Source organism: Genypterus blacodes, unplaced genomic scaffold (genome assembly GCF_046128005.1).
Source record: "Genypterus blacodes isolate CSIRO-AG114 ecotype Tasmania unplaced genomic scaffold, CSIRO-AGI_Gbla_v1 ptg000032l_1, whole genome shotgun sequence".
Classification (NCBI taxonomy): Eukaryota; Metazoa; Chordata; class Actinopteri; order Ophidiiformes; family Ophidiidae; genus Genypterus; species Genypterus blacodes.
This window is the reverse complement of record NW_027466845.1, coordinates 205001-227500: the sequence shown is the minus strand read 5'-3', so window position 1 is coordinate 227500 and position 22500 is coordinate 205001. Positions and strand designations below refer to the sequence as shown.

The 22500-nt window shown below is 47.4% G+C and overlaps 4 protein-coding genes across 7 annotated transcripts in view; 2 read left to right on the top strand and 2 right to left on the bottom strand.

Annotated features, from left to right (window-relative positions):
- rsf1a (remodeling and spacing factor 1a) overlaps positions 1-6442 on the bottom strand; it is an 11276-nt gene extending 4834 nt beyond the window's left edge. For 2 of the 3 annotated variants that reach the window (XM_076146453.1, XM_076146454.1), the window contains exons 1-9: positions 6229-6442; positions 4008-4099; positions 3771-3863; positions 3466-3671; positions 2718-2944; positions 2428-2574; positions 775-2329; positions 396-582; positions 110-298 (exon numbers count right to left, since the gene is read on the bottom strand). In XM_076146453.1, coding sequence (XP_076002568.1) covers positions 110-298; positions 396-582; positions 775-2329; positions 2428-2574; positions 2718-2944; positions 3466-3671; positions 3771-3863; positions 4008-4099; positions 6229-6382 — 2850 coding nt within the window. In that variant the 5' untranslated portion in view covers positions 6383-6442. Of the gene's footprint in view, positions 1-109; positions 299-395; positions 583-774; positions 2330-2427; positions 2575-2717; positions 2945-3465; positions 3672-3770; positions 3864-4007; positions 4100-4200; positions 5550-6228 lie in introns of those variants that run through there. The other variant, XM_076146455.1, reaches the window with a different exon arrangement.
- On the top strand, positions 5561-13091 carry LOC142995414 (pannexin-1-like). The gene is made up of 10 exons (XM_076146457.1): positions 5561-6056; positions 6248-6555; positions 7349-7433; positions 8232-8432; positions 9113-9228; positions 9718-9905; positions 10024-10302; positions 10397-10619; positions 10802-10928; positions 11063-13091. Exons 4-10 carry the CDS (start codon positions 8252-8254, stop codon positions 11149-11151), a joined length of 1203 nt encoding a protein of 400 aa, XP_076002572.1. The 5' UTR covers positions 5561-6056; positions 6248-6555; positions 7349-7433; positions 8232-8251; the 3' UTR covers positions 11152-13091.
- Positions 13092-13978: 887 nt separating this feature from the next.
- On the bottom strand, positions 13979-16908 carry aqp11 (aquaporin 11). Its single transcript, XM_076146176.1, has 3 exons — positions 16050-16908; positions 15766-15882; positions 13979-15370 (listed from the first exon to the last, which is right to left on the bottom strand). The coding sequence occupies exons 1-3, from the start codon at positions 16648-16650 to the stop codon at positions 15267-15269; spliced, it is 822 nt and encodes a 273-aa protein (XP_076002291.1). The 5' UTR covers positions 16651-16908; the 3' UTR covers positions 13979-15266.
- Positions 16909-18180: 1272 nt separating this feature from the next.
- The window catches only part of pak1 (p21 protein (Cdc42/Rac)-activated kinase 1), a 27025-nt gene continuing 22705 nt past the window's right edge, over positions 18181-22500 (top strand). For both annotated transcript variants that reach the window (XM_076146425.1, XM_076146424.1), the window contains exon 1: positions 18181-18325. The gene's annotated coding sequence lies outside the window, so the exon portion shown is untranslated. The remainder of the gene's footprint in view (positions 18326-22500) is intronic.

Genomic DNA, 22500 nt, shown 5'->3' with positions numbered 1-22500 from the left:
TCCTGATGAACACACACACACACACACACACACACACACACACACACACACACACACACACACACACACACACACACACACACACACACACACACACACACACACACACCAGCTCGGGGTGGTTGGGCAGGCCACACTGGCTGCAGGCGTCTTCACTGGGCAGCTCCTCAGATTTACTGGATTCCTCCTCCGAGTCGCTCTGGCCTTCGCTGTCCTGCTCTTTCTCGCTTCCCTCGTTCGGTTTGCGTCTCTTGGATCGAACGCTGGACCACCGAGGACGCCGGTGTCTCCGCTTACCCTGAGAGAAGAGGAGAGAGAGACGGTGGGCGAGGAGTCAGACAGAGAGAGGAGAGGACACCGGTTTGTTCCCTGAAGGTCACGCTTGACCCGCTGACCTTTCGTTTCCTGGCCTGCCCAGGAGGTTCTGCCTTCCTGTCTGTCTTTATAATGGAACTCTGCTCCTGCTCCTCCTCCTCTTCCTCCTCCTCCTCTTCCTCGTCCTCCCCGTCCCTGGTTCTGGATGACGCTGCCTGTTTCTTGCCTGTTTTTTTCCTCTGGCTCTCTGCCACCTTGGAGCTGGGCCTGCAGATCAGAGAGGGAGAGAGAGAGGGGAGAGAGGGAGAGGAGAGAGGGAGAGAGAGAGAGAGAGAGAGAGGGGTCATGACCTTTTAATGTTGTCTATTATACGTTATGCTACACGATGCAGAGGTGTTTTCTCTTTGCTTTGTATCATAGATCTCGAATCTGAGACACATTGGACAGAGACAAACGTACTTGCAGATCCTGGCAGACCTCCTCAGCTGCCTCCCTTCCTCTGCCTCCTGCTCCTGCTCCTTCTCCTCCTGCTCCTTCTCTTCCTGCTCCTGCTCCTTGTCCTCCTGCTCCTTCTCCTCGTCTTTTAAGTCTCGTCCCCTTAACTTGTTTCTGCGATGAGGAGGGATTTTGATCTTCAGCCTGATCCCCTCCTTCTGCAGCTCAGACGAGGCTTCCTCCACCGGCCCCTTGTTGTCTCCTGATCCACGCCCAGCCTCCTTCACAGGAGCCGGGGCCGAGGACTTCCCTGTGCCCTCCTCCCCTTGGTGGTCTCCTGTTTCCTGCTGCTCTGCTTGGAGACGTGGGACAACGCTCCCCGACTCTGCCTCCACCTTCTCTACACTGCTTTGACTCTCTTGCTGGTCTTCTCTGCTCTCCTTCCCCGACTCCTGCCCGGACACATTTACTCCCTCCTTCGTCTTCACAGGCTCGTCTTCACTGTGTTGAAGGACGGTGTGCACGGGTTGAACCTCCTTGCCTGCCTGGTCCTCTATCAGGTCTTTCCCCTTGCTGTCGACAGTCTGGCTCTGCTGCTCCTCAACCGACTGCGGCTTTGCAGAGAGGCCAACAGAATCTGAGCGCTCTTCTCTCTCTTCTCTCTTTTCCTTTTCTTCTCTCTCTGCAGCCTTTGGTAGTCGCTCAGACTGGAGGGGCGATGATGATGAGGACGGTTGTTTGTTTGCAGTCTGGGCCTCTGGCTGCGGTCCTGCTGCCAGGTCCCCTTCTGCAGGTCCCTTCCTCACCAGCACCGACTGTCTGCTCACCTCCCTCCCTTCCTCCGGGGCCCTGGCCCCCTGGTGGTCTGAGCCCAGGCCGTTCTGCTCCTGCTGGTCTGCGCTCGGGGGTCTCAGACACTCTGAGGGGCTCCGGATCACGCCCACGTGACCCACGACCCCCACGTGACCTATGATACCTATAACCCCGTTCTGTCCGTCTTTGTGCTGCGGGAACAGAGGCGTCCTCCCGTTGGACAGCTCCTGCCTGGCTGCCGTCTCCCCAGGGTGCTGCTGCTGCTGTGAGGGGGCCGGACCAACAGGGGGTGCCGGAGAGTCAGACGGCGTCCCCTCTCTGCCTTGGCCCTCCTTGGTCTGAATCACCGAGGGGTTACACACGATGATACTACTGCTGTTGTTCAGGTGGTTACTGTGGTGCCGGTTGCCTTGGAAACCCTCAGAAAGCTTGAGGTCCCTCTTCTTCAATGGTATCTTGGCCTGCTGGTTGCTCCTGACAACGGATCGCTCAGCTTCCTGTTCCTTGTTCATTTCCCGTTTGGTCAGAGCCGAGCCGGGCGCCATGACGACAGACACCGTGTTGCTGGGGGCGTCAGCTTCCCTGGACTCTGACTTGACGATGGCGGTGATGGTGCTCACGCGGTTGTCGATGACGGCCGGCGAACCCTCGGCTCTCCTTCCTGCTCTGCCGTCCGTCTTCTCCTCCTTCACCTCCATCACCTCCTGCACCTCCGCCTCTGTGCTCTCCTGCTTGATGCCCTGCGACGGCTCCTGCTTTACCACGACTAAACAGGAAACGCAAAGAAACACGGTCATTTTACAAAACTAGTCCCATCTCAAGTACGGATGAACCTGGTTGACCTGTAGTAAAGAGTTACGTTACCTTGTGTTGTGAGTTTCTCCTCCTTCAGCAGAGCGGCCGTCCCTCTGTCAGTGTGTTCCTCTGTGTCTCTGGAGGCTTTGAGGTCTGTGCTGCCTTTGACATCAGCGTCTGTGTTGTCATCAGCTGCTTCAGGCTTCAGCTGAGCTCCTACACAGAGAGTGAGAGCTCTGGTGAGAATGCTGGAGCGTGCAGGTTCACCTCTAATTACTTATTGACATCTTGTGAGTGATGACACAAAACAGTGTTTATACATACACACACACACACACACACACACATGTGTAACTTACCTGCTTCACTGCCTGCTTTGCCATTTCTCTCTGCAGGGCTGGCACTCCTCGAGCTGACCTGCTTCTGCTTCTGATCCTGCTCCTGGTTCTGGCCCTGGGTCTGGTTCTGGGTTGGATTTGGGGTCTGTGTCTGGTTCTGGGTCGGGTTCTGATTCTGGGTCTGGTTCTGGCTTGGTGCTACCTGCGCCTTCAGCAGCTCCAGAGCTTCAGCCAGGTCGTTTCGAGTCCTAAGGAGAAGAAGTCTGGGTCAGCGGCTGAGATACAAACAGAACCAGTGAGGCTCACAGGAGAGGAGACTTCTGAAAAGTCCTTCAGAGTCAAACAGAGGAAGATTTGGCCTGAAGACAACAATGAACAAAGAGCTGCTAGACCAAATACACATGGTCCAAAGATGAAATGGGGAGAGATGCCATCTGTACGAGAGTGATAACATTCAGATCTGATGCTAAATCAAATCAAAGCATTTATAAGATATAAAGATATAAAGAAATGTAAAGTATCTTTCCTGTAAAGAGATGAGGTACAACTAGAATCTGAACCAAGGACAAGAATGACCTCAAAACACAGAGGATGAATGGAGATAGAGTTGACCTTTGATAGCCAGTAGTTATTCATGGGTTAAAAGCCTAACATGACTCTGAAGGTGATGGGGATGAACACTATACTGTATCAAACTAACTTACTAAAGTTTCTAAGTTTCTTTCTGTCCCTTGCATTAAGCTCTAAGAAGGTCCAGCTCTGGTCCTACCTGACGATGCACCTCCAGGTGGATCCGTCCAGATCGTCCTGCTCCTCTGTGTACAGCCTGATGTTCTGCTCCTGGTCCAGCTGGAGCCAGTACATCAGGCCCTGCCGGTCTCGACCTACTGGCTGCAGACGCATCTTCTCAGGGTCCTCCTCGTTTACCGCCGACTTGAACTTGAGGTTATCGTCAAACTGGCACTCGCAGAGATACTGTGGGGGCAAAATAAAGGTGAGTGTGTGAGTGTGTGAGTGAGTCAGATACCCAAACCTTTAAATAAACATTTATCAATTAACACAGGGATGTCGTACTTTGAGGATACTTGACTTGCACTCCATGCTCATCTCCTGGTAGCCCTTCTGCTCCAGCTCCCAGGCCCAGGTACTGTCCAACTCCTGGCAGACCTGCAGGGGAAGAGGTTCACATTAGGTGACATCATCTAGGCTTATCTATATACGTATATGTATAGCTATGTTCCTACATCTTTATTCCTCCCTTTCAATCGTTCAATCCACACACACACACACACACACACACTAGGTCCTCACCTTTGCCAGGTATTTTTCCCAGCGTTCAGCGGAGACGGACTTCCCGAGCTTCCTGAGCAGTTTCACATGGAGCTCCACCAGGGGCTTGGGAACTACGGAGCACACAGGAGGATCAGTAAACGCATCACAGAGGAAGTCAGAACAACAAACACGAGGGCGGCAGGGTTCAGCCTAAAAACAGCAATTTAACTACCGTGGCAACAAGCAACAATCCTGCTTTGTGTCCCAGATCAATCGGTCCCTACCAGCTGCAGACTTGGTTTTTTGTTGGTTCCCCTTGACCTTTGACCTACCTGTGCAGTGGGCTGTCACGTTATGGTATTGGAGTTATTGTGTCTCTTTAACTGCTTCTACTGTGCTTTGAGAGCATTTTTAAATGAAGAAGAGGTTAAATTAAGAAATATGTAGCATGAAAGAAAGTTAACGTTCACATATTACATTTAGGCTTAGATGTGATCATCTATCATAACAAAATACAACATCATTAATCTGACTGCTCTCTTGTGAGACAACAGATGTCAGATAACAAGCAGCAACAGCCGACTGAATGAAGCTGAGAGTGACCGTTAAAGTGGGGAGTTGTGATTTGAAGATGCGCTGCACCGACTCCAGCCAATTATGATCCAGAGAGAGGAGACGCCACCAGGGAAGCTATAAATACGGAGACACTTGTGGATGTTGTTTTATATTCTGCTCAGGACTCGGTTGGTGTTGTTTCTGCACTGACAGGACGGATGCGTACAGGCTGAGGTGGTTAACTTGTGAATGCTTTATGCCGCTCACTCACAGCTGGCTGAAGGCGTTTATTATGTCAACAGTTCTCAAAAGTGGAAGGCAGAAAAGCTGGGAGCAGATCTCTCAGCGAGACGTTTGACTTTACAGGGGGGCTTTTCAATACCGCTCAGCAATTACAGTGTCATAACACTCTGAGGGCACAGATGATGCTGATGCTTCTGTGACTAAACCGACACAGTGTGTTTAGACTAAAGCCCACATACTCAAATATGATGATCAAATGGAAACAAAGCCTTTATCGATGGATTTCCTCTCTTTTTTTGAGTTGGAGGTAAATATGTGTGTTGTGTATAAAAGGCTAGTTCAACAATTCAAAGAGATCAAACAAGCAGCTAAACCTCCCAAAAAAAAAGCCGTGAAAATGGGACAGAATTAGTAACGTTTGGGATAAATGTGTGTGATGTAGAAGTTAACCGCGACCGACTGTGTAATAGTACAGAAACATGCAGCTGTGGTTAGTTTACAGCCCAGCTAGTTAACAAGCAAACAGGGCTGGCACGGTTTGGAAGCTGCTCACACGGGCGGTTAGAACACCAAACTCTTCACCCCTCTGTTGTGTAACAAAGAAAACGTTAAATGAACTGTAATCTATTCTAAATTTCCAGAGAAATCCCACTGAATGCTGTGTGGAAGTTAATAACGGTTTAGCCTACAGTTAGCTTCGCCCACTGCGCCTGCGCACATTTGACAACCAACCTATCAATGGCCAAAAAAATAACATCCAGTGTTTTTAGCTAACTAACGCCACTCGTTTCGCTTTGACAGCCGCGTGAAATGCAAATAGAAACGGAGAAAACGTTAACGTGAGGCACAAATAAGCAGCGGGGGACACTGGTGCCGTCCCAGCCCGGCTCCCTGTGAGGTAAAGGCCTGTGAAAAATTACTCCTGACACACTCTGGAGCTAACCGGTTGGCTGTGTGTGGCCATGGCTCGCGCATCATGGCTCCTACACCAAGTTGAACCGTCGCAGATCGATACCAGCGGTGCCAACGCGACCCGCGACCGGCCACCTAACTACGGGTAACCCCCCACGGCGTGTCCGGCGACATTACGGAGCCCCGAAACAACCCCCGAAACAGCCAACTACGTGTTAATTGCACAAACTGCGCGTATTTTGTAATGGTTGGTCATAATCTTGACAGCGCACTTTCGTTGTTTTAATTGTAGTGTAGCAACTTCAACTTGGACTCGGACGCGTTCTGAAGGAAACGGGGTACAAAAATGTGTGAACCAGGAAGGAGGCAGAGGAGGCGGTGAGTGGACTCCTGCTGGGCCACACGCACGCATACTACTTGGTGGTGGTGGGGGTGAGGATGAGGAGGAGGAGGATGGTGGTGGTGGTGGTGGTGGTGGCCCCCTTCTCCTGCGGTTTCAAGTGTCGCAGCTTTCCACCACTTCCAGCTCCACCACCTCACAGCGTCTCACCTGTCGTTGTGTCCCGTAGATACCGTTCCATCTGCGGAAAAGTCATCTCGGGAAGATCCAGCGTCGGCCCGTACCGCTCCAGGAACGAGCAGACCACCGCGAAGCTCGGACAGAGCGCCGGGCTGGAGCTTCTCGCCAACGCCGGAGCAGCCATCTTTCCAGGCGGAGAGAAACAGGAGGGGAGGGCCGGAGCTCGGTGTTGGGATGCGGCTGTGCGTGAGCGAAAATGAATGGAGAGAAGTACCGGTGTCAAGCTGAGGCACGGGAGAACAATATCCAGGAAGAATTTCAAAATAAAGCCGTAATTAATCTGGTACAAACACGAAAGTACGTATTACGCACTAATTATACAGTATCACGAAACAGAATTCCACGAAAAGTCCGTTAGAACCTCAAAGAACAAAGGAACAGTAGCCTGTACATATAAAATAACACGAATTGAAACTGGACGGGTTAATGAATAAATACTCATAATAATAATAATAACAATAATAGATAGATAGATTCAAAGTTTTTATGTTTTTCGTAAAATTGTATATGAAAACACGTCACTATGTACAATTTGTTTCTTTTTAAAAATCCACATCTTCCATAAAATTTAGATTTTGCGTTTCAAATTTTTTTTATTCCATTACATTGATTTACAAATACAGTAGAAGATTATTTTGGTTCATTTTTTACAGTAAGTACAACTGACTGAATGTATGGGGTTATTTGTGTATTTGCCTTATTGGGAGTGCAACATTTGTAAAATAATTTGAATGGCATTTCAATGCAGTTTTGACCACAAATCAGTTTATTATCCAGAGTAGGGGAAGAAATACTTGCCCCCTGTGATTTTTGCATTTTAACTTTTATATAGAATCGTACTGAAGTGAAATTACTCGTTGATGTAAGTGGCGTAAAGTAAAGCGGGGCGCGTAAAAGCGGTTTGTTTTGTTTACTACAGCAAGTGTTGCAATATACGAGCTGATAAGAAGCACGTGAAAGCAGCACAATTATAATAAGCGCGGAAGTAGCTTTAGCGTTAGCGGAAGCGTTAAAGGCTGAAGTTGGGGTTTTGTTTCAGCTCCTTGTTCCAACTGTTGAGTGTGTGTGTGTGGTTCTGTCTTTACCTCAGCTGCAGCCAGCGACGTTTCACCACAGAAATCACAACTTAAAAGAACTAAAGCACTGAAACGAAGGAAAGCGCGCACGTTAGAAAGGTAAGCTCAAGTTGATTATCTGCTTTTAGTTTGAACATAACAAGTCGGGTCAGTGTGATTGATGTTGAGACGTTCAAAGACGCTGTGTTACTGAGCAGCTTTGATGTGAAGCTGCACACAATGAACGCTTTCCTGTAATCAGACCAGGGCACTTGGTGAGCCAAGTCAGAAAGTGTCGCTCCTGGACATTAAGTTTAGTTTCTTTGCTGTTATTTCTGCTGAAATGCACTGAAAATGTACCTTCTAGCAAACAGGAGCCTGTTTGTGCTGTGGACACTCAGTCACGAGTTGTTAACCAACTTTGATTTGTACACACCAGCATCCTCACTCAACAAATTAGATCTGCAAAAGTAAACTGATTAATCTGAATGATGTGGAAGTAATAAATCAATAAATCATCATCAAACAAGCAACAAGCAGTGATACGTCATATTTGCTCTAAATGCCTCTGCTATTGTTTGAATCCTTTTATTAGTCTCATCGAGGTTTTATTGTCAGGCGTGTAGAGAAATCCAAAGTCAAACTGAGCAATAAAATGTTATTCTGTCAGTTATAGACAATATCAAGTTAGTTACGATCCATGAGGCGGACAGAGAAACAGCAGCCTCAACCTGATCAACACTGGCTGTCTGCTGACTTTGTTTACTCCTTCCAGGATTTGCCTGCAGGGTTGACAAAAGGAGCTGCTTTGTTATGAAAAGACACTGATCTGATCTATCCACACAATGACTGAAAGTATTTGAAACATATCCAACATGTTGTCTGAGCTGCACATGTGTAAATATTCATGAGTTACAGGCAGACAGCAGACGAGCACAATGGCCATCCCACATATGGCCACTGAGTACGTGTTCAGCGACTTCCTGCTGAAGGACCAGAGTCAGGCTCGGTACCGCAACATCCGCACAGAACTGGCCGTGGACAAGATGGTGACCTGTGTGGCAGTGGGCCTCCCCCTCCTGCTCATCTCGCTGGCCTTCGCTCAGGAAGTCTCTGTTGGTGAGAACAAAGCACACGTGTTTCTCTGACAGAAGTTGAAAACTGACAGACAAAAGTTGTTAGCATCCATCATTCTTTAATCCATATTTACTAGAACTGATACTTTGCTTCTGATTTTAGATTTAATGTATCTAGAATAAAAAACAAATGAAAATGGCTTGGACATAAATATTGATACCCCATAAATTGATAAGGAACAATTGGATTGGAGCGATTTTTCAGATAAACTATTTGCCAGACGTTTAATGTCCATGAGGCCGTAAACTTCAACCAAACTGTCTGAGCAGCAGGGCAGAGCAACACGAGTAAGATGATGAGCTTCATAATATTAAGTTAAGGGTGCCAATGATTTTGTCCAGGTCTTTTTCATTGGTTTTATAATTTGTGTGTGTGTGTGTGTGTGTGTGTGTGTGTGTGTGTGTGTGTGTGTGTGTGTGTGTGTGTGTGTGTGTGTGTGTGTGTGTGTGTGTGTGTGTGTGTGTGTGTGTGTGTGTGTGTGTGTGTGTGTGTGTGTGTGTGTGTGTGTGTGTGTGTGTGTGTGTGTGTGTGTGTGTGTTATTGGAATGGTCCCAATACCTTTAGCAACTTCTGGATGTTGACTTTGTGAAAGTAGAACAGGTCTGTTTACATTAGAGCATGTTGTGTTAGAGATGAACAGAATGTCCGTCTGTCTCTCTCAGGTACTCAGATCAGCTGTTTTGCTCCGTCTAACTTCTCTTGGAGGCAGGCGGCATATGTGGATTCATACTGCTGGGCAGCCGTACATACACACACTCTACCTCTGTGGCTCCACAAGGTAAACACACACACACACACAGGGTGAATGAGGTGAGTCTAGATCGTGTTACTGCAGGAATTGGCGTTGGTGTTTGGATGAGTGATGATGATATGGGTGTGATGTTCAATCAGCTATACATCTGACATTAAAATTCCTGAAAGTTTGACAAAGACTTTGTTACAGGATCCACTGGTTCATCCACAACAACACAAGCTGCCTGCTGCCACATGAGTTCATTATAGGTGTGCGTCACTTTGCTTTGTGTAGTGGCACTGAGGCATCCTTAGCTTAGCTACAGCTAATGGAACATTAAAGGACAGTGGGACATACAGACGGGGATATTCAGTCCAGTAACAAAGCAGACTGGGGATAGTTTGTCCAAACATCCGTGATAGTTGCACAGTGTTTCTAATGTTTCTAATACTGAGTCACAGCTACTGAAACATGGTGATGATGACACCGCACTCTGTCTGCACTCTGTACTTGTCCTCCCGTCTGTCCCTCCAGTTCTTCCCCTACATCCTGTTGCTGGTGTCCGTGCTGATGTACATCCCGGCGTTGTTCTGGAGGTTCACGGCGGCGCCTCTGCTGCAGTCTGACCTCGCCTTCATCATGGAGGAACTGGACCGATGCTACAACGGCGCCATCACACTGGCCAAGCGCATGAGCAAGTCTGACCACCTCAGCACAGACAGGTTAGGACCCTGCTGCCGGTCGGCCCCTGTTCACCTCATCGATGTCTTCTCTTCCTTGCTGTTATTTAAGATCTGAATTGATCTTCTCCTCCTGTGCTCTGCTGACCTCTTTCACCAGCGATCCCACTGAGGGCTGTTTCATGTACCCGCTGGTGCAGAAGTTCCTGATGACCAAGCGTTGTTCCCGAGGTCTGATGCTGTGCTACCTGCTGTTCCACTGCCTCACCCTGGTGATCCTGGTGTGCGCCTGCGTCTACCTGGGCTACTACCTCCGCCTGGCCTCTGTCACCGACGAGTTCAGCTGCCGGCTGAGAGTCGGCCTGCTGGCTACCGACCCAACCGTCCCTGAGGAGGTGCACTGCAAGCTCATCGCTGTGGGGGTCTTCTCGCTGCTCAGGTACATGACACACACTCATCCACCACCATCCCAGCCCTCACTGAGAGTTTGAACTCTTTCAATTGCAGTTACTTCTCTTTACCTCCATTCTCAGCATGGTCAACCTGATTGTGTTCGTGGCGCTGGTTCCCGTGGTGGTCTACGCCGGCCTCCGCCCCCTCTTCTGCCACGGCTACGCCCGCTTCTTGGAAACCTACCAGTCTCTGCCCACCGTCAGCGTCATGCCCACGCCTGCTGGTCAGTGGGACGACCTGTCGCTCTACCTGCTGTTCCTTGAGGAGAACATCAGCGAGCTCAAGTCCTACAAATACATCAAGGTGGCTTTGATGAAGCATTTGGTTTATATTACTGTGATCAAACCAAAATAACACTGTGTTCATTGTAATTACACATCAGGTCTTAAATCTTGACCTCTGTAATGTGATGTGATAATGAACGGCTCACTAAACAGCAAATCTCCTCCCCTCCTCCTCCACACTTGGACGTTCTCTGACTGTAGGTGCTTGAGTTGCTGAAGAAACAATGTGACTGTTCTGGAGAAGCCTTTGACGCCATGGACCTGCTGCAGACTCTCTGTCTGGTGAAGATGGACAACGTGGACGGCAAGATCGAACCTGAAATTAAGGGTGAGTGCCTTCACCAGGGGGTCATGGAGATACAACATGCTAACATGTAAACATGAATGTAGCACAACATGTGTTTATTTGTTATGGAAGACTCTCAAGATTAAAAATCATAACCAGTCTTGTTTTCCTTTCAGAGTTCATTCCCTTACTGACTGTAAGCGGCGAGACAACAGGCGACGACAAACTGAATGAAGGCGGAGCTCTACGCCAGCGAGCGATGTGATTGGTTGCCTCCGTGTCCGAGCGTATGAAGTGCAGTCACGTTCTCTGTCGTCTCTTTGGTGCGTCCACGCTGTGACCCCAGTGCAGGGGTGTGTGTCTTCATCTCATCTCAAAGACCCAAAACACACCAAACCCAACCTGCAGAGTGGCTTTTTTAAAGATGCTGTCATTAGTTTACAAAATGAAACATGTGGACCTTTTTATTAGCTGTGGGTACTCCTTCTTATTCTCTCCTCTTCAGCCACAGCGGCACAGAGCTGAAGTGATGAAGACTTTGGAAATCCTGTTGGGACCCAAACCTTAAACACTGAGGTACCTGGACCGGCTGCAGAACTGTTCTGCTCGCTGATCCTGTTCTTTTGGTCTCACAGTCCAAAGCAGACAAAGCAAACAAATGATCTGATCATTGGTGTGTGTACTCTTTTGAACTGAACGTCTCTGCCGTCCTAAGGAAACCACGTATCTGCAGACTTCTCCTGCAGAGAGAAAAGAGCTCACTCCTCACACTGTGTGTAACTGTTTACTGGCTTTGTTCCATCATCAGGAGCGTCTCTGTCAGCTGGCCTCACCACTAGATGACCGTGTGTGTGTGTGTGTGTGTGTGTGTGTGTGTGTGTGTGTGTGTGTGTGTGTGTGTGTGTGTGTGTGTGTGTGTGTGTGTGTGTGTGTGTGTGTGTGTGTGTGTGTGTGTGTGTGTGTGTGTGTGTGTGTGTGTGTGTGTGTGTGTGTGTGTGTGTGTGTGTGTGTGTGTGTGTGTGTGTGTGTGTGTGTGTGTGTGAGATGTGTTGGCTCATAGATCTAGCTGAGAAGAATCTCTATTCAGCTGTGAAAAGCTGAAATCTTTGAGCCTCAACTCTTTGTTGTCCTCTTACTAATAATCATGCGTTTGATGGCGACTGTGACCGTTTTTGTCGGCCATGTGGTCACAAAACCCACACAACATTACTGCTACTATGATGTAATCCAAGTAAGAGTTCAAACCAAACTGCAGCTGTGTTCTTAATCAGGAGGGTGTTGAATGTTTATTTGCACGTTTAGAGAGATTGTAATTTTATGACACATTTGAAGACGTTGTCGAGGCTACAAAGGGGATCAGCACACACTCAGTCTGCTGCAGGGCGACCTGACGTGATGCGTTTGAGTCTTTCCTTCCTAATTAGTGAGTTTAGTCATTACTGACTGAGCTGTCTACTTAATGGATTTCTAAGCTGACTGCTGAACCCCTTTCACAGCCTCAGGCGACAGATTTCTGCTGTATAGACTGGGCGACTGTACGTCCAGCTATAAGCCACAGCGGTACAAAGAAGAAGAGGCTGCTTTTAAATGCTGTATATCCATTTTAGGACGACAATGTTACTTGGTGCTCATTGTTTAATGGTAAATCAAGGTGTTAATTTCTCCAAAATGTCACTTATTTATAAGGAAACAGTTCATCACTGCTCCTGTTGTCATGTGGAGTCTGGGGGTTTGGTTTCATGCCTCTGGAAGAACAGTTTTGTGTTCATTTGTTTAGGTTTGGGACGTCTGTCTGGATTAAAACCTTGCTCAGGAAATGGGAAATGTAATCTCACTACATAGATGTAATGTTTACTTCAGGCTCTGAGCCTTTTCCTGTGCTTTGTATTTATTTATAGACTCTCAGTTGTGCTGCTTGATATGTCCTGTGTTTATATTTGGGTCGATCATGATGTTGCGGTGTGTTGTACAAAAGATTCTGCCTTTTTGATAAAGCTGAATGGCACAAATTTATGAATCATTGAAAACTGCTAAGATCTTTTTATTCTGTTCAGTTTCTGAATGGAGATGTTTTATAGAAACTACTGCTGGTCCTGTTGGTCATATGGTGAGGAGTTGTCACAGATCTATATAATGTGTTCATCAAGCAACTGTTTTGTTTCTCTTGAATGTAGATATCTGATAAAACATGGGTGGTAAATCTGAGGCTTTGTGGTCACTTGGTCTTTGAGGTGAAGTAACTAGATGAAGAATTACGTAGGTGCATGAGTTTGGTTCAGCAATGGAGGAGAGGAAGATAGGGGCAGAACAATGTGCCAGAAATCATCTCAGTCACAGGAGAAAACCACGAACCACAACACACAAACACATGACCTGATGCAGTGACTCTCCGGCCCCTGGTGACCCACAGGACTGTGTGTTTGCCACAGTGCACCATCTTCCTCACCTTCATCATTCTCCCACAGAATGAACTCCATTAACATGAAGACTTTAAAATGTACTGGTCAGCTGTACATCTGAGCAAAACAAATATATCTTACATTTAATGTCTTCAGTGTTTTGTGATGTGGCGTCTCATAATACTGCTCAATGATTTCTCCTGTTGTGAGTTTGGTAGATCATAGTTGCCGTCTGGATGTGAGAGCAGACACAGGAGCTGCCTCCACCCTCTCCCTCATGATGGAGCCGCCTGGTCCCTGGCCTCCAGGTGAACACGCAGACGCCTCCCTGAGTGACGAGGGCCGCAGCTGCTGCTCAGCCCGGGGGGCCGACTGGGACTGACAGGGACCGGCTGCCACCACGTGACTCCACTGATGGGAGAGAGAAACACCCTAAAGGTGAGGTCGTGTTACTGTTTGGATGAGTCATGCCATGTGGTAATGATTTGTGTATAATGGAGCTTGATGATTCATGTAGAATGAAGTTATGACCTAAACCTCCCTGAGGGTTTGACCCAGACAGGATGTGACTAGGATCCTGTGGTGAGTCCTGGTCCAGCACATCGTCTGGTTACACTGAACACGACTTCACTCTTGACCACAGTCAACAACACTGTCATGATGCCATTCACACTGTTTATTAAGTGTTAAAAAAGTAACAAACAAGTATGAAGGTTGATTGATAAGTTCTGATCCTGACACCTATGCGCTGAAATACTTTTTCAATTTAGTTCCTGGGTTGTTTTTGCTTCATTTGACCTCAATGTTTATAAGTTAGAAGTTATCAAGTTACCTAAAAGTACAACAAGATGGACAAACTAGGGGCAACAAAGGTCACAAAGAACAAACTGGGGTCATATTCCTTCAGCATTGTTGGCACATGTGTGTCAAGTTCATGGCTCATAACTTGTCAATCAACCTTTGTGTCCAGTACATTCTTACAGTATGTGCTTGTATCTGATATGTCACATTTACAGATGACTTGATTTAACATTGACAGACTTTAGTCACAGATTGAAACACTCAGTGTAGTTTGGCCTGAGGGTGGCGCCAGAGGTGAGGCCACGATACCACATGACACAAGTATCCTCATTTGTAACAAGTCTACAGTTCAGATGCTACGATGCTAATGAAAGCTGCTCTGGTCCTAAAGCGTTACCACCAGTGGGGCTAAAGCTTTGACCTGAGGGTGGCGCCAGAGGACATTTAGTCTTTGTAGTTTGTGCATCTCAAAATCAAGTCTCAGCTCAGCATTGTCAGGCTCACTTTTGTAACATTTACATTTAGCTCATCATCATCATCATCATCATGATGAGAGTCATGTAAGTAGTGTGGCTAAAGTTACTAACATCAGATAAACATACATTAACACAGATATATTTTATATTATAATTAAACTATTAAGCTCTTTAGTGCATTAATGACAAAATAATTTCAAGTAAATTGCTGTATTATAGAAAAATACACTCGGCTCCATGTAATCTCTATCGTCCAATCATACAATGTGTGTGTGTGTGTGTGTGTGCGTGTGTGCACAAGGATTCACATTCATCAGCCAACGGGAAAATCTACATTTGACTTGGTTGCAGAAAATACAATTTAAAAAATCTAGGAAAACTATAGATAATTCTGTAAAAAAAACAAAAGATTTCTAGAGAAATCAACAAAAATCCTTTCACCTTGATTGCTCTGTAATCTGTCATCAATACTGATTCTGCAAATAAAAAACAAAGACTAAAAAAAAAGACAAATTCAATGAAAAATAATAAACCAATTTCTGATATTAGCATTTAAACACTTTGTCACTTTGTGCTCTGTAGATCAGATCGTTCTTACAGGATCATCACGGTCCATGTAGAGTCAGACGTCTTCTTAGAGAAGGTGGATCTTAACGCTGCTCGCCTGGACGGAGCAGCAGCTGGACAGGCGGTCAGCGTGTTCTTCAGTTCTGCTTCTTGAGCTCCAGGGGGCGATGAAGAGGGTCAGCTGATTTTCTTGCCAGTCCAGGAGCGAATGTCTCGAAGAACAACACAGAGCTCATCATACCTGCAACAACAGAGAGCAGATGAAGGAAACGAGGCGCCACCATGTTGTCACTGGGGATCAGACAAAGCTACTAACTTAACTATGTATTTCAGTAGCTTGACAGTAGCTTAACAGTAACCTTCATCTCCGAAACTCGGTAAAGCCTCTGGAAGATGAAGATGCCCAGTTTGCTTCTGTGTTTGCAGATATAATGGATGCAAACAAACCAACCAACATCAACTAAACCACCAGGTTAGATGTAACTACGTATCACCAGTTTGTCTCTGTACTGAAACATCAGTCAGGCATCTTGAGTGATGGCAGGTTCATGATGCTGGGCTCTGAAGTCGGTCTCCACATCTGGACTGCATGTTTCATCTTTACTCCTCTCTCTGTAGCACAGAATATTCACTTACCGAGTACCGGGCCCAGCCAGTACACCAGACTGTACTCCAGGAAGGAATTCCCACTGCAGGGAAACTGTGTGGAGAAGGCCAAGGCCGGATTGAACACTGCTCCTGTCAGCTTGCCACCTGGAACACACACACACACACACACACACACACACACACACACACAATTGAACAAAGCAGTGTATTGCAGCAGAAACACTGAGAGGAGAGTAGAACAGAATGCAAGTGAACTCAAATGGAACAGAACCCAGTAGATGACCCAGTAAAGTCCAGACTAAACGTCACACCTGCATACACCACCGTGGCGATGACCGCAGCCACGGCGTGCACGCGGTATTTCTCCTCCAGCCGCCGCGTGTGTGTCAGCGCAGTCTGCACCGTGAAGGCGCACGCGAGCTCCACTCCTGCCGCCTTCAGCAGCGGCGCGTTGATGGCGCTAACGCACCGGAAGCCGAGCAGCTTGTGCCTGAGGTGCAGCCCGGACATCCCGAGGGTCCAGATCACCGGCACCGCCACCCGGGCCGCGCCGGCCGCAGCGAACTGACACGCGATGCGCCGCAGGGCGCCACCGCGCGGCAGCCTCCCGGTGTACGCGTGCTCGAGCGCGCCGCAGGGGTTTCCGGTGGCCCCGTGGGATGTGATCGCGTGGACCACGGCCATCAGGTACGTCAAGGTGAGCGAGAGGCGAGGCTCGACCCCGCCCACCTCGGACAGCAGCTTGAGCTCGTGCGTGCAGCAGCAGAGCTGGAAGGTAGACACGAGCTCCACCGCGTACACGGCGGCGGCCCCGCGGCCCGCCAGAGCCGCGCGCAGCAGCCGGCGGGCAGCCTCGCTCAGCACCACGATGGCAGCGAGGACAGCCAGAGACACCGCCACGTCGGCAGCCATGGCACCGGCTAGGCTCGACTCTCCGCCGCACTGGGAGGCCTGTGATGTCTCCTCCTCCTCGGGTCTTTACTGCTGCCTCTTTGGGAGCCGCTCTGCCCGGGTGGTACGAGGTGCTGCCGGACACGAATGAGACTCAGAGCCGGTCTGTGTCTCACATGGTGCGGAAGTGAGGAGGCTGAGAGTGTTTCCCACTCTGATGTAACCTCTGCTCCATCTCTCGGTCTTACTCACACTTCCCCCCCTCTTCTGCTTTGCTCGCTTCCCCTCCTCTTTCCTCCTCGCCTCTTTGTCTCCTCCTCTTTTCCCACTTCCCTTCATCCAGTTCATCTTCCTCTTCCTCTCCACGCTCTCATTCCTCCAACGCCCTTTCTTTTATTTTGCATTTCTTCTGCTTTGTTTGCTGTTGTTAATCTCTACTTTACTGTCACTCCCCTGTCCTTCTCCCCACTGTCTCTTTCATCCATTCTTCATTATGACTTATTGCTTTCTCTATAACTCCCACCTTGCAATATGACAAACACAATGACCCAAACTAACACGTTGGGAGAGAGAGGGGGGATATAATGACTATAATTATGTTGCATTCTCTGTCCCTTGTCCCTAATGTATCAAACATTACAGTGTATCCAGATGTATCCTACTCATCTCTTATTATTATTGTGTGTGTTATATTAATTTGCATCACTCCCTGCTGCTTTGAACTACTTTTTGTATGCCTATAGTAATTGCTTTAGGAATCATAATCATAACACATCTACACCACACTTCTTTTATAAATGAATGTTTAATAAAAATAAAATGTAAAAACAAGGTCGTCTGTAAATGCTTTTTTATTTTCTAATTATTAGGGATGCAGATGTATTTTCTGCTGGACATCTAGTTTTGTAGTAAGGACAGAAGAGAGTGAAAGTGTGCGTGTGTTTTTCACTTCTTCCTCTAGATGGCGGTTTTTCCTTGCTTAACTTTATTACTATCGTTCCTTAGTTTAGCTCTCTTACGTTATCCTGCTCTTTTTAAGCTCCATGCTGAAAGAAAACAATGCATTTTATCCCCCTCAAGGATACAATGATGCTATAATGATGTAATGATCATTTTTACTTGTTTGTTTTTGTTTTTTCAGCTGTAAATTCCGTCTGGAAGTCTTTACTTTCTGTATGGTCCGCATATTGAAAAAAGGCTACATCCCTGATTTAAAATATTTAAATCAATGATGGATTTTTATAATTATTTTTAATCATTCAGTTTTCTTTTATTTATAGGTACTGACAAACACGACACGTAAATGAGCTCGTGATTTCCCATGCCCTGTGGCACCACGCGAACGCACCACCGCTCTCTCCACACCGGCTAACTGCGATGTGACCCGCCCCTACTTTCTGACGGACATAGAGGTTACCCAATCACCAGCAAGAGTGGCTGAAAGACGACCAATGGCGTGTCAGAAGTATTATGTGAGGGGCGGGGCGTTCGGTGCAGCAGGCTTCTGTGTGCTTCGCTAACAATAGCCTGGGATTGGCAAGTTTACCGTTAAAAAAAGAACCAGGAGGGCGACAGAGCACAGCCAGCGAGCGAAGCCGAGAGGAGAGACACTTGCCTGGATACATGAGACGCTGCGTGCCGGTGACGGAATTCATCACCAAACAGCCTGGGAATTACATTTTTGACCAGACCAGTGGTAAGTTACCGTTCTCCGTTATTCCCCACTGTGTTTTCCCTGTAAATTCCCATTCATTTCCATTCTCAGCCAAGCGTGGTGCGTGAGTTGGAGGCTCGCTTGGCCGTGAATAGGACGGGGGTTAATGGGTACTGTAGGCACTGTTCTCCCCCTGTTCTCTCATCTACCTCCATATATTACCACCCCGTAGCGCGCAGGGCCACCAGCCGGCTCACACGGACCTGAAGGCGGCCACGTTGAGCTTCTAAGAGCCGATGGTGGATGGTGTGTTGTGATAGGAGTCCAGTTTACCCCCAGTTTGCCAGTGTGCTGTGATGAGAGCATGCGAGGTGGGAACACTGGAGGCCGGTGGAAGTGAGCATGATCAGATATGAGCTTCACAATGAATGGATGAACCTCTGGCACCATCATGCACACTGAGTATCTGAGGACCATTTTGAAGATTTTTTTTTTTACCTTGATATTTACATCTTAAAAAATTCTCTCTTCCACAATCTACTAATTTTAGAGAGAATTTAGATTTTTTTTTACTCCAGTAGCTCCTCCACACATCACACTTTACACTCATTATGAGATCAATAATTACGTTTTTATAGATAATTAGTTTTAAGAGTTTTTTCAACCTGTAGAGGGTTTTATGGAATTCCTTAAAGCTGGGAGATTATCCTGATTCATCATTTTCTTTTGATGTTGAAACATATTTTTACCTACCTAATGCTTCTCTACTTCTTAATAAGTAGAATTGTGAACGCTGCACATTTGTAAATAAGTCTATTCTTGTTTTGTATCGTTAGTTTTAAGTCAAGTAAAGTAAGAAGTGCTACGTTGACCTTTGTCTGCTGGTATCTACCTCAAACATTTTTCTTGAATGATTCATCATACGCAGTCCAACGCGGAGCCCAAAGCCTTTTCGCTGTAGTCCAGGAATAGACGAACATGCTGCTCCAGTGAATGTCTGAAATGAGGCTGTAAGTTCATTTCTGAGCCCTGGTGAAATGGAGTTAGGCATATAAGTATAAATAAGCCAATAAAGTGGTGAAGATTAAACCCCACCAGAGCAGTAAACAAAGCTCACTCTCATATTTCTCAAATGTACTTAGAAATGTCAGAAATAACTCAAGCGTGACCTCATCCTGATTTAAATCTCCCACAGTCCCACAACAACATCACCTCCTCTTCACTTCTCTTAAAGTTTCTTCTCGTCTATCACAGTACTCGCACAAGAATCCTTCAGAAACGAACCTCAGCTCTGATTTCCACACGGCTCAGCAGAAAGCGGTGCGCTCCTCCTGACACTTGGGTCGGTCAGCCAGTGTTTATGGGCCAGTGGATCTTGGGGGGGGTTTAGTGGTTTGGCAGGTCAGACGTTGTACATTTGCTGGGTCTCACTGATTACACACAAAGGCAGACGAGCCACTCTGACTCTGCGTTTTCTTCAGAGGAGCCTTGGCATTGGAGTTTCAAGACTCAGCTTCAGCTCTAACACAGCTGGATGGGTTCATGTCTGTCTGTCTGTCTGTCTGTCTGTCTCTCTGGGTGGATGCACTTTGCTCTCTGCTGTAAAGATTCGTCTGGATAATAAAAACCTGTAAATGGACAAAGCTGAGTTTGAAAAGTAGAAACGTTTCCCTCCTTTGTGCCGCTGACAGACAGATGTTCCAGATGAAACAGATGTGTTGATGTAAACCCAGGCACAGGTAGAATATACTTCACATTCTGTTATTACATTTGTAACAACTTCGGTACCAAGGCAGGAGGTTCATGAAGATTAAACCTTGATTTCTTTTCCCGCCATACATTTCTGCTTAATTAAGGAGCTTTAAAAGGAGATGAGTATTGGTAAGGACGGGGTGTGTGTGTGTGTGTGTGTGTGTGTGTGTGTGTGTGTGTGTGTGTGTGTGTGTGTGTGTGTGTGTGTGTGTGTGTGTGTGTGTGTGTGGTTATAGATGTATTAACAGCCTGACACAGAGGCAGCAGTCAGTATTCAGTCCAGGCTCCAGAGTAGTGGAGTGTATTTATGACGCGTTAATGTGTGTTACTTCACGACATTCATCAATCTAATGTCATTCCATTGCTGTATGAGCTTCATTATATAGTGAAGAGGTTTCACACTCGTCTCACTCTGGAGGTCTTAAACCTTTGCTCAGCACGCTAACAGTTTGGCACCGGTGAGGACGTCGGGTCTTTAAAGGACCAGAGACAGAGACAGAGACATGTTCTGTCTCAGCATCTCAGCCTTCACACTGCAGCTCTCCCCTCATGTCCCTTCTCACACGCTAAGGGAAAGTGTGATTCATCTCCCGGTGCCTCAGCCTTTACTCTTAATTAAATCCCAGTTAGCTGAACTTGACGACCTGCCTGTGCCAGCTCTCATCCGCTGAGGAAGAGGAGATCTCACTTCCTGTATTGACTCAAAAGTGCGTGTGGGATAAGGATAACATGTCCCTGTCAAAGTGTGTTTGACAAATATGAAATACACACACACACACACACACACACACACACACACACACACACACACACACACACACACACACACACACACACACACACACACACACACACACACACACACACACACACACACACACACACACACACACAAACACACACACACACACACACTGTCTTTGTGTGACGAAGCTCATTTTCCCCATTAAGTTTCCAAAGTCACGAAGGAAATCAAACCTCCTGACATCACACCCAACACAAAATTACAGCTGATGAAGATGCTCCTCACAGCCGCTGCATTGTGTCTTTGAAGCTAGTGCCGGCACAGCTGTTGCCATGGAAACTTGGGCGTGCCTGAGACCGTTTTACGGGCTGTAGAAGGCGTCGGGCCGTCCTGTTGTTGCCTCTGACACCTTGTCGACAGATTGACTGAGAGGGAGGCTGGGAGGTGGTAATGACCCATTTGGCTCCTTCTGTGTGTGTGTGTGTGTGTGTGTGTGTGTGTGTGTGCGGGTGTGTGTGTGTGAGGTCTCTGGGCTCACCTGTTTCTGCTGTTATTTTTAACCCCCCGAGATGCAAACAGTCAGTTTGTGCTTAGAGGGGCTTGGACCTGCTGACACTCCTCAGTGTGAGCGACTAAACTACGAGAAACCAGTGAGCACACACACACACATACACACACACACTGTGTGACTGAACATATGAAGGAGTCGCTGTTACCAGGATCAGGCCCGAGCATGCTGACAGGATTAGGAGGAGGAGGAGGAGGAACCAGGAGCTGATGTTGGGCTCCTGCTAATCTTCACTCTGAAGGTTGCACTCTTTTCTGCTGGAGACAACATTTCTCCGGTTGCACAAAGAATTGAATTAAAGACAAAACAGCAGTTGGAAGGCAGAGATTTGATTAGTTTATGAAGTCTGGATCCAGGAGCATGAGAGGAGCAGTGATTCTCTCATTTATCCACTCTTTACACTTTATATAATAATAACCAGACTATACATTATTAAAGATCTATGGATGTTAGCTGCTGTTCACCAAAATTCACATTTCTATATGTTTCTTCTGGAAGCTTCATCCTGAGGCCCAGCAGAAGCTCCATGGCCGTAACAATCGCTGTAAAGTGGTGAACAGAATGTAAATAATGGATAGCCCGTCTGCCAGGAAGGCCTGGGGAGCCTGCTGACCGCTCCGCCCAGATGAACCCTGACGGCACTCCGCTCCTCTCAGCACGGAACGAGATGAAAGCGGCGGCCTGGGATTGATCCGCTCCGTTCTTTAAGCGTTTGATCCACGTTGGCGGCGTAGGTGAGCAAAGCGAGGGCGAAGGTTTGGGCCGAGGCTGCGTGGTTCTGATGCTTAGATCCCTGGACTGAGCGGATGAAAATGGAGCCGTGTTCCTGGTTTATAGTCTCTGAAGCGAGGGGAGAAGCTGAGGAGAAGCTTTTAGTCGTATTGATGGATCAGTGTGAGTTAATGTGTCTCTATGAGCTCTAATGCTCATGAGGAGTCTGATTGTACTGGCAGAGGAAGAAGCTCCTGCTGTTTGTGTGACTGCAGCTCCTGCAGGGAGCCACAGGCTGCTCTTGCTGCCGGACCCAGAGGGACTCAGTCTGCTCAGACTCAGTCTGCTCAGGCTCAGCGTTGGGCAGCGGTAGAGTTCCATGTAAACTTTACTCAGGTGAAGTCGCCGTCTCTGTTGTTTCTGTCTGTTGGTCAGCTCGGG

Bases quoted from the DNA above. Each gene is read 5' to 3' on its own strand.
- LOC142995414 (XM_076146457.1), top strand. From the start codon at position 8,252: ATGGCCATCCCACATATGGCCACTGAGTACGTGTTCAGCGACTTCCTG. The intron at 8,433-9,112 runs GTGAGAACAAAG...TGTCTCTCTCAG, and splicing joins CGCTCAGGAAGTCTCTGTTG to GTACTCAGATCAGCTGTTTT. The intron at 10,303-10,396 runs GTACATGACACA...CTCCATTCTCAG, and splicing joins GGGGTCTTCTCGCTGCTCAG to CATGGTCAACCTGATTGTGT.
- aqp11 (XM_076146176.1), bottom strand. From the start codon at position 16,650: ATGGCTGCCGACGTGGCGGTGTCTCTGGCTGTCCTCGCTGCCATCGTG. The intron at 15,883-16,049 runs GTGTGACGTTTA...TGTGTGTTCCAG, and splicing joins CGCCACGGTGGTGTATGCAG to GTGGCAAGCTGACAGGAGCA. The intron at 15,371-15,765 runs GTAAGTGAATAT...CTGTTGTTGCAG, and splicing joins CTGGCTGGGCCCGGTACTCG to GTATGATGAGCTCTGTGTTG.